This window comes from Rutidosis leptorrhynchoides, chromosome 8 (assembly GCF_046630445.1).
Source record: "Rutidosis leptorrhynchoides isolate AG116_Rl617_1_P2 chromosome 8, CSIRO_AGI_Rlap_v1, whole genome shotgun sequence".
NCBI lineage: Eukaryota > Viridiplantae > Streptophyta > Magnoliopsida > Asterales > Asteraceae > Rutidosis > Rutidosis leptorrhynchoides.
In genome coordinates this window covers 168,418,756-168,430,233 of record NC_092340.1, presented here as the reverse complement: position 1 = coordinate 168,430,233, position 11,478 = coordinate 168,418,756, and the positions used below count along the sequence as shown (strand labels likewise).

Below are 11,478 nucleotides of genomic sequence, written 5' to 3'. Positions count from 1 at the left end.
GATTTATCTGCAATAATAACTTATAAAGGTTTTTTCAATTTTTCCCAGTTTTAAAATGATCTTTTCTTTCCAAAACACATGGTTGCTCCTGAGTCTATATATGTTAGTAGAGGTTTTTTACTGACAAAAACGATAATAAATGTAGCGTTTTCTATTTCAGAATCTTCTAAAGGTTCATATCCTAAGTCGTAGGCAATTTTTAATATTTTGGTTTCTTTTTCCTCTCATTTTTAGGACAATTATTTACGTAATGTCCTATTTCATGACATAACCAACACCTACAATCTTTTTTCTTGGAGGGACAGTATTGTTCTTTAGAGCTTTCTTGTTTTGGATATTTTTATCTGTGTTGATTTCTATTTCTAAAATATCGTTGTTCATTATTCTTATATGATTTTTTGTATCGCGATTTATATGGTTTCTTTTTCCATCTTTTTGGTTTATCGCAACCATATCTTCCAATTTGGTTACTTTGTGCTTCACAATAAAGTTTTATATGTGCTTCTCTTCTAGCTGTTTCTTGTAGACATTCACTTTTCATCCACATTTTAACTGCAGTGATACGTGCACCTAAGCTATCTTCTATTTTTGTTTTATCTATAGTATTGAAATCGTCTTTTACTTTTATAGCTACTAATTCTGGTAATTTATTAAAAAACATATATAATGCTATTTTTTGTTTTGTGGTATCTAGTTTATAATATTATTCTGAAAATTCACATATGAATGGTTCAAGATAGTACATATTACATATTTTTAAATTAGTTATATGCCAAAAGTCCATTTCTTTAAAAAATTCATTGAATACTTCAACTTTGGGATTCCTTCCCGTAAATTCTTGAACAATTTTTCCTATTATATTTTTAAATGTTGTTATAGCGTCAATTATAACTATTTTAATTCTTTCTTCTTGATTCCATGATTCTAAATATCTAAAAACGTTTCCTGAAGTTTTATGAATTATAAAATTTAATAAGTCTATGGGAGAAAGATCTTTTAATTCTTCTGTTAATTGTATTTGTGCACTCATCTTGTTACTCCAATCTTGTATTTTTTTCATCTATATTTGTTTCGCAATCAATGTTTAAAATTTCATCGTTTGTTTTAATTATAGGTACTTTAGGTATATATTGAGATGGTATGTGTTCCCATTTATACATTTTGTTCTTAACCATACCTTGTCGATATAAATAGTTTTCTGTTGGTGATGGTGGCTTATAAACGCATTGTCTTAAATTTTCTTCTTCAGCCATTTCATACCATCTTTATTTCTTAGGTACTTATTGATCTTGTTCCGATTCTTCTAGGTTGATGACGATTGGTTCCTGTGGTGGTTGTGAATTTTGTGTTGATATTGATGATGAAGGTATTGTTGATGAAGATGATTCTTTTTTGATTTTTTCTGGAGTTTCTTTTTTGGTGGTTTTTTGTTGGGTTACAATTTTTAGTGTTTCTTGTAATTCTTCCTCCTCCCTCTGAAAAATTAAGAGTTGTCATTGGTGTGATTGAATTTGTTCTCTTTTTTACTGTAATTGGTGTTGAATCTGCTTGATGACTGGATGTAGACAAAAGAAAGATAAAAAATCGGGTCCCACATGGACCATACCAATAATGTAAAATTAGATAACGTGTCTTTGTAATAATTGTAATGTATATACGCGTGATAAGTGTGTGGGCCATGTAGGCCATAGGTATCTTTAAAGTAGATCGACGTGTGTGGTTTACATTTAAAGATTAAATAAGTGCGCGGGTTACAGCAATAATGTAAACGATCAATAATGTAAACGATCGTAGTGCGTGGGTCCCAGAGCATCTGTAAATAGTATTATGGCTTGCCTATAAAAGGAAGCCTCGGTTGTCATTTGTAATCAGGTTGTATTTAAATAATAAACCGCACTTGGTTTTTATCTCTGTTGAGTCTTTTTAGATTCTGAAGAGCAGAGCTCTAGTCGTTGAGCCACCGGTAAGGGTTCTGGAGCGACATATCCTCTTATTGGTCTAGAGACCCTTTCCAGTCATATGTTAAAGATAACACATCATGCTATCAACAGTATATAATATTAATAAAGATAGAATGGCATGCTATCTCTATTAATATCATATTCATAAATCTCATTCATATAAGTTTGGTAAACATCGCTATCGTAATCTTATCATGAATTTATTAATAGTAAAGTGTCACTTTCTCATTCATTCAATGAATTCTTTAATATCTGGATCCTCACGATCCGTAAAACATCACTAATAATTTCGCAAAAAGACCATAGTAACCTCCCTGCCGGTTTGTAATTGATGTGTGCGAGCGGTAGTACGAAATAGATTATATTTTACTATGAAATACTATTAAATACGATACAATTTACACAAGTTATTTATTTATTTATTGAATGGATATACCTAAACCTTGCTACAACACTTATAGGCAGTGTACCTAATCGTAGAGTAGTGTAGTTTTTAGTAAGTCCGGTTCGTTCAACAGGGATACAGTTGAGTTTAACGCTATATTTTTATTAACTATATTTGTATATAAACAAGAATTGAGGGTTCGCGTGTTGCTGCTCTAAGGTTTATGCGATTTTAACGCTAGCTAGCAATTCACACGACACATTTGACTTGCTGTTTTTTGGGGAATACAATCTACAACGAATATTAGAAGTGAAAGGCTGATACTATAAGCTGTAATATCAGTTACCTTACCTGAAGAATTTTCTACAAACACACAAAATGAGAAGCGATAGCTATTAATTCAGTAGTACTGTGTTCGTTGTTGACTACATATAAGTAATGGGTATAAAAAATATTTATATAAAATCTTCAGTTGTTAATCCAAATATTCAGTTGATTCTATAAAAAAAAAAACCAAAATAAATTAGGCTAAATTGATGTATGAATCATACCTAACGTATTGAAACTGTGAAACCCTACTATGTCACACACAAAAACGGGTGAAGATCAAAGTAGGGAAGTGAAATCAAGCATCCTAGACGCACTTGAGAATCAGTTGTGGGCAACCATATTAAGAAAATTCAAAGTCTAAAGAATCTTAAAAACCTATTACACTTTATTCATTCATAAATTAAAAAACAATTATGGTATAAAGCGTTACGTATCCAGAAAAAGAGTTCGTGCTTACTCCAACTGTCCCACCATATTCGTTTAACACAACTGCCATGTGTACCTTCCTGATGCGAAATTCTCTTAGAAGATTCCACACCAACATTGAATCTGCATTTTTAACAAAAAAATCATCATATTATGCCCAAACTATATCGTCTGATTCAACTAATGAAGGAAAAAATATGAAAAAATAAATATACCAGGCACAAAATAAGCTGGCTTATGAGACATATCACCTACAGTAGTAGTTTCCAGTATGTCTCCCTTCAAAACAGAAAAAATTTGAACATTAAATACAATTTCATAAGTAGTAAAAAAAAGGCTGATGTGTCAATTTTTAACCTTCTGAACATAGTCTAATAGATCCATCGCATAAGCGATACCGACAATATTATCAACATGTTGCTTGAATACTGGTACCCTGTCATCGTTTTTACCCTTTTTAGCAAGCTTAAATAAGAACATATATGTGTCTTTAATTTTCAGCTCAATAACAACACATATAACATACCTTGAATACTGATGAGTTACCCATAAGGTGTGGAAATCAATAAGTGTTGCACTCGAATCACTAGCAACCACATCGACCAAAGGTGTCATAACCTCACGAACATACATGTCATTAATTTCCAAAACATTTTCAATCATATCCTAAAAGAAAAGAAAAAAAAGACACAAAGTGTTGTTAATCAATTTATCCAATAAATGATAACCTGTTGAACATGTATTATAAGGCTCCAAAAGTGACGACATACCTGTTCTTCCTCTTCTATGGCCCTGCTTAGTTCAGCACCTCGCAACATCAACTTCAACTCATCCTCGGTCACATACGGTTCACTAGCAGAAATTACAACTGCTAGCATTAGGATTCACATAAATCCAAAACATGCAACAACAAAAAAAATTGTAAATGTAGCACACCTTCTTCCTTTCAGCTCAAGCAACTTGAGCATTCCCATTGATAGATACGTTACAACTCTTCCAACAGGATATAAAACTAAAGAAAGCCATGCAATCGGTCTGACCTAGAGCCAAAGGCAGTTAATTTGTCAGGTAAAGTCCTTAAAACACAACAGTTTTTAACGGTTTTAAAGAAAGTAGAAAGTTGTTAGCGTACCACAAATCTTGCAACCTCGGTGGCATTGTGAACAGCTATACTTTTTGGAGTTATTTCAGTCAGTAGCAAAACAGCAACCTGGTATTAATATATGACTATTTGGGTTAAAGTCTCATTGCTAATACTATATTTCACATTCTATTTTATTACATACAATCCCTTTCAAAACAAACATCTAAACAACTTCTAAGTAATACGGAGTATTTAGTTTGTTCTTTTATTAAAGATAATACGAAACTGAATAGTTAACCTCTGAATAGTCGAACAGTCATAACTAAAACACCTTTTATGCAAACACTGCACTGTAAATACTACATTTTGAAGTTGAAGTATTTAGATTGAAAGTTTATATCACACGTCCAAACACTGCCCAAAAAAGTAGTTAATAAACATACCGTCATTACCCGGTGGCTGCAATGACACCTGCTTCACCAAAGATTGTTGTTGCTGCTTCAGTGACCAGTGTTGTGGCTCCAATATTGACAACACTAATAGTGATAACAAATAAGTATCAACTCATATCAAACTTAAAATCAAGTTTCAATGCAAGTAAAGAACATTACGTCTTGCCAATAAGTATGGTTGTCAACAATCGAGTAACATCATTACGAAGCATTTTGAACACGTCATTTTCAGACTCTTTTTCAGCCAATTCTCGAACCTGAACAAACACATATATGTATAAAAGTTTGAATTTTTATATCTCTAATGATACGAAAACAAACATATAATGGATAATAGATACCTTCCAAGGCCAAAGAGTGGTAACTGAAGTTTCAGCCATGGAGAAAAATGCAGAAAGACCAAAAAGGGCAGTTAAGATTAAGCCTTGTTCATTCAAAACTTTAAGAACCATCAAAACTTTGGGTAAAGAATCAATAAATGACAAATTAATCTGCTCTAAACCCACAAAATATTCAACACCATGAGCAGCCTTGCAGCATCCTAACACACAGCATGCTGCAGCCAAAATCAAACCTTTTTTTAACAAAATCCACACCATTTGGGTTATTAATATTCAAATTAAATAATAAAATTAAAACTCAAATCCAAACGACCCGTGAAAAAAGAATAAATTTCTAAACGATCCATGAATAAAGATCAATTAAACACACTTTCAATTACGGAATACCCAAATTGAACAATGCAGCTGTTTCTAACTTTTTGAATGATTTGTGGATCGTCAAAAACATTTCAAGAGAGACAAACTTTCGCAACAACTTAGCTTTCTTATATGTTAAATTTAAAAATGTAAGTTCAAAATACCTGTAGACGAAGAACATAGATGCAACCCTTGATGAATCAATCCAATATAAAAATTTATATGTTAAATTTAAAAATGTAAGCTCAAAATACCTGTAGCTTTTGGAATTGGCTGTTATTAATATGTGGGTAATTGAACAAATATAAAAACTTAGAATCAATAAAAGCATTTAGGGTATGATAATAAACATGAATTAAACCCTTACCTTTCACCATCATCGACCACTTAACGAAGTAAAAATCATACGCGAACCCCATCGCAAGTACTCGCAATGAAACAAAAATTAAACCATAATGTTCCTCCATTATCGTAGGCTTCAAAAGCCTGTCAAATAGATAATGGAAGTCGATTTCAATATATAACCCATTTTGACCCATTCAATAATACCTTGATCAAAATTGCTGCCTCTATGAAAGTGAACGACCACTTATTTGTGTCGAGACACAACCTTTGAAGTTTTTAGGCCTGTCATATAATAATAAAATGTTCTGTACCTGTTGGAATTCCCAAAGAAGGTAAAACAAATGTTAGCACTAAAAAATTGAATTAACATTGTTGACTATGTAGTGATTTAAAGCTTTTCCCTCGAAAGTTATGTTGGTACCAACATCTTCATCACACTCACATAAATCAGTTGTTATCTAATATTACGATGAGCATAGTGTCAGCCAACATTCACAATTAAGGTACTGATCAAGAGTTTGAAAGCTACCTTCTCGAATTTAAACATGAGCTGAACAAAAAGTTTATTAACCTGACTTTCGGGTTGACGAATTGAAGGAACTAAGAAATGCTATTTAAACTATACTGAGCATATATATCATATTAATTAGTCTAAACTACATAATAAACTAACACAGAAAAAATCTGAAGTTCTGTTGCACACACGCTACCTGATGTGCCTCTTCCAAGCCGATGAACTGGAACGGGAGATAATTCTTGACCTACCATTGATGATCGTTGATTCTTTACACGCCTCTGAAGCTGTGTCAAAACAGTTCACTGTTTAAATAATCCCCCAGGTAAAACTTGTAGACCAGATGGTTTATTTAGAGCAATTTGAGAACAAACGAAGCCACTAATCATCAAAAATTAGTAACGAAAAAAAACTAAGCCAATATGCTTTGTATTGACTACGTACCAAATGATCATCTTCGTAAAAAAACCTCGAGTAAGTACGGTGCATATGGTTCTCTCCATGTGGTTGAATAAAAATTCGGCCAAAAATAGGAACAAATAACAGTCAACAGCAGGAAACAAACCCTAAATAAGAAAGAAAGGATCTTACCTGTAGAGAAGAGAAGGTGATACCAATATCCAGATACCAACCTGACCATTTTCTATCCTCTGCAACCAACAATTAAAAAAATAAGTATAATGAATAGGCAACAAAATAAGAATGTTAAAAATTTTAAAGTGGGAATCATATAATCGGTGAATGCTTTTCGAACCCTAATTGCATATGGTTGAATAAAAATTCGACCAAAAATAGGAACAAATAACAGTCAACAGCAGGAAACAAACCCTAAATGAGAAAGAAAGGATCTTACCTGTAGAGAAGAGAAGGCGAGAATAGCAACGCGATCAAATCTTGGAAACAGGAAAATAGTGGCTGTAATTAGTCTGTGTATAATAATAAAAATATAACTATAAAATAATTTTTAATCTATTTAGGGCAGATTAATTCTTTCATTCAACCCAAACTCCTAAAAGGTATCCCCTCTGCAGTTCCAAACCCTAGTTTTTTCATCCGATCTCATCTAAAACTACAAATTCAACCCAAACACTTATTTTTTGTCAGCAAATCCACGTTCTTTCTGTACTGATGGCCGGTGCTGCTTTAGATATGTCACTTGATGATCTCATCAAGAACAATAAGAAGTCCAGCAGTGGCGATGGCAGGGGTCGACGTGGTCGTGGTCGTTCGTCTACTCCTTATGGAGGACCTAAGGTTGATTTTTTTGTTCAGATTATAATAAAATTTGATACTTGTTGTCGTTGATATGTAATTGTAGGTGAAAATTAGTAGTAGTGTATATCAATTGATGGTTTTATGTATTTAATTAGGTACCTGATGCTGCTAGGATGCATGATATGTTCGGTGGTAAGGATCAGTCCATGAGGAACTTTGGACCTGGTGGTCGGTCTTCTGCAATTGAAACTGGAACGAAGCTTTACATAGAGGAGGAGGGTTTCTAGTTGAAATTGAGAATGAGAAAGAATGAGCAGGGATTGTTGATGAATACATGGCAATTGCAATCGGTATGGCAATGGGTATGGAGGAGCGGTACCTTTCTCCAATCCCTCACGCTAACCACCGCCCAATTTCTCCCAGTTTTTTTTTTTACTTAAAAACCCAAAGTGAGTGAAAATAGTGTGTGTAAAGTGTGTGCAAATCATGAATAGTGATAATATGCGTAGATGGACCAATGGGAAGGCTCAAAAAGTAGCTGTTATTAGTATGTGTATAATATATATATATATATATATATATATATATATATATATATATATATATATATATATAAGTAGCTGTTATTAGTATGTGTATAATATATATATATATATATATATATATATATATATATATATATATATATATATATATATATATATATATATATATATATATATATATATATATATATAAGTTGTAGTATTATTATTATTATTATTATTATAAAAAGGGGTTTTACCGTTTAGTGACCGGTTTGTCGATTTTAAGTTCTAATGCAAAATATTAAAAATAAAAATAACTTAATTTAAAGCGTAAAGTAAATGACGATAAATAAAAGTGCGATAAAATAAAAGTACGATAATTAAAAGTGTAATAATTTAAAGTACGATAAATAAAATGACAGTATATAAAAGTGCGATGAGATATAAAATAAAGGAATTATGCTTATTTAAACTTTCGTAATCATGATGTTTGACGTGTTGATTTTAATTTATTATCATGGGTTAATTGTCCTTTGTCCTGGATTATTCGATATGTCCATCTGGTTTTGTCCATAATAGTCCATCGGTCATAATTATAAAGTGCGAGAGTCTTCGGCAAATTAACCTTATACCCGAAGTCAAATATTCCAGCTAATTGGGGACTTAAACTGTAACAAGGTCTTAATACTTTGTTTAATGAATACACCAGGTTATCGACTGCGTGTAATCCAAGGTTTTAATACTTTGTTAACAATTACACCAATTACCCTTGAATGTAATCCACCCCTGTTTTAATGAGTCCAGTGACTATTAATCCATCCCCGTATCCGGTCAAATGAACAATTATCAGTATTTATAGATATCCCGCCCATCGTACCCAGTCAAGCGTATGTGGTTATATATAGATACGTTAAATTGTAGCCTTTATATTAAATTAAAAAGATATCATTTAGCTAATTAAATATAAAGCCCATTAATAGCCCATAGTCCGATTTCCACAAGTGTCGGTCTTTTGTCCAAACCCCAATTATGGTCCAAAGCCCAATAACCCAGTCTTAATATTTAGTCCAACATCACAATTACTTCGGTTTAAATAAGCATAATAATAACTTAGCTACGAAACATTAGTTTAAAAAGGTTGAACATAACTTACAATGAGTATTAATCGCTTAGTGTTACACAGACAGAGTTTCGACTTACAAAACCTTAAAACATTCGCTATAATAACCCAATTATTATTATTATTAAACTTAAATTAAAATTAAAATTAAAACTAAAATTATAATATATATATATATATATATATATATATATATATATATATATATATATATATATATATATATATATTATGTTTACAGAGAAGAGAAGATAAAAGGTGTGAGGAGTTCGGCAGAATGCTCAGCCTTTTATAGGCCCATTTGATCTTGTGCTACTCCGCGATTGCAGTATTTTTGTGCCTCACAGCTCCGCAGTCGCGGAGCTTTGGTTTCCAGCTCATCACACAATTCCAAAACGTGGGCTGCTGAATATTTTATAATATAATATATTTATAATTAATTATATATTATATTATATTCTTGTGCATAGTTGACTTGTACTTTTAGCTTCGTTGAGTCGTACGTTGATAGTTGGTTCATGTCTCGGTTTCGGATTTTCGAACGCCTTTTCGTATAATTTAATATCTTGTACTTTGCGTTTTGCGGCTTGTACTCTTGTCATTTTTAGACGTTTTTTATCAATAATTTGAACCAATTGGATTGTACTTTGTACATTTGAGCTTTTTGGTCATTTGCGTCTTCAAATCGTCGAATCTGTCTTTTGTCTTCACCTTTTATTATTTAAACGAATATCACTTGTAAATAGAACTATTACAACTAAAAGCTTGTCTATCTTGAAGGATAATACTGTGAAATATGTGTTCACTTTTAGCATTATCAAATATTCCCACACTTGAGCGTTGCTTGTCCTCAAGCAATATAGAACTTGAATATAACTTTACTAGAATCACTTCTTTATTCTTCACACTTTGTACATCAGTGATTTTGATACGGCGGTATGAACAATGATAGTAACGTTGTGGTTTACAGTCCCACATGACTATAAAAATTTAGATCCTATAGGAAATTAGATATTTATGAAAACATTTGATCTTTTGAAAATTCATTCTAGCTTTTACCCTAGATAAGTTTTCCGGAATAACCCTTCACCGGTGTTTGCAAAATGTTTATGTGGGTTTTGTGGGTTACAGATTTGAAAATTTTAGCTCAAAACTTATGGTTTTGTGTCACCCACTTGCTAACCTTGTATTGGAAAAGCAACACGTCCAGTTTACTTGCTCCGTATATTACCTTTCGATAAACTACCGTCCGGTTGTAAAGGAAATCGTTGAACAAGCAACTGTTAAGGCAATGTCTAGTGACATGCTTTTGATTATGGTCCACAACGTGTCGGAATCCTTTGTAGGAGCAATAGTAAAGATCACCCTTATAGTTTTTTGGTCTGGCACATGGTCCTGTCTTCGACCATGCTATGCAACCACCGTTCTTACGGTTGACACCCGATTTGATTCAGGTGACCTTATGAATTCCAGGTGAATTCCTAGGATTTTACGTTCAATGGTAATGAACGCATTGAAAATGGATTTTTTTAAAACAAATCGGTTTAATTTTGATCAAAATATTTTCTCGTTCAAGCTCGAGTATAGATGTCATCGAATTCCATGAGTTTGTAATTCTCAATCTTTTAAAGTCAATCTCAAGGATTGAGTAATATCAGGTTTAAATGCTCATTTTTAATCTTTTAAGGAGATTATTGAAAGGACCCGTTCATATACATTATAAACGATTCACAATAGTTGATTACATCGCGAGGTATTTGACCTCTATATGATACATTTTACAAACATTGCATTCGTTTTTAAAAGACAAACTTTCTTTACAACGAAAGTTGACGGCATGCATACCATTTCATAATATATCCAACTATAATTGACTTAATAATAATCTTGATGAACTCAATGACTCGAATGCAACAGCTTTTGAAATATGTCATGAATGACTCAAAGTAATATCTCTAAAATGAGCAAATGCACAGCGGAAGATTTCTTTCATACCTGAGAATAAACATGCTTTCAAGTGTCAACCAAAAGGTTGGTGAGTTCATTAGTTTATCATAACAATCATTTCTATTATTTTAATAGACCACAAGATTTCCTTTTTCATAAACATCATTCTCATATCAGGCATTTCGCAAACTGCATAGAGATAAAAATCATTCATATGGATTGAACACCTGGTAACCGACATTAACAAGATACATATAGAATATCCCCATCATTTCGGGACACCCAATCGGACATGATAAATTTTGAAGTACTAAAGCATTCCAAATTCCAGAATGGGGCTTGTTGGGCCTAATAGATCTATCTTTAGGATTCGCGTCAATTTGGGGGTCTGTTCCCAAATTCTTAGGCTACCAAGCTAAAAGGGGCATATTCGGCCTTGATCCATTCAACCATATAATGTAGTTTCAATTACTT

At 32.4% G+C, this 11,478-nt stretch overlaps 1 protein-coding gene across 1 annotated transcript; it reads right to left on the bottom strand.

Annotated features, from left to right (window-relative positions):
• Positions 1–255: 255 nt before the first annotated feature.
• Positions 256–5,237, bottom strand: LOC139863935 (putative DUF21 domain-containing protein At3g13070, chloroplastic). Its single transcript, XM_071852535.1, has 12 exons — positions 4,980–5,237; positions 4,798–4,895; positions 4,639–4,722; positions 4,408–4,471; positions 4,235–4,312; positions 4,039–4,142; positions 3,873–3,954; positions 3,629–3,768; positions 3,460–3,538; positions 3,318–3,381; positions 3,130–3,225; positions 256–470 (listed from the first exon to the last, which is right to left on the bottom strand). Exons 1-12 carry the CDS (start codon positions 5,235–5,237, stop codon positions 256–258), a joined length of 1,362 nt encoding a protein of 453 aa, XP_071708636.1.
• Positions 5,238–11,478: the final 6,241 nt, after the last annotated feature.

What these genes read in the sequence shown, in the direction of transcription:
- LOC139863935 (XM_071852535.1), bottom strand. Translation starts at nt 5,237, where the DNA reads ATGGTGTGGATTTTGTTAAAAAAAGGTTTGATTTTGGCTGCAGCATGC. An exon ending in GTAACTCATCAGTATTCAAG is followed by an intron (nt 3,539 to 3,628) that starts GTATGTTATATG and finishes AAACGATGACAG; the next exon opens with GGTACCAGTATTCAAGCAAC. An exon ending in TATTAGACTATGTTCAGAAG is followed by an intron (nt 3,382 to 3,459) that starts GTTAAAAATTGA and finishes TCTGTTTTGAAG; the next exon opens with GGAGACATACTGGAAACTAC.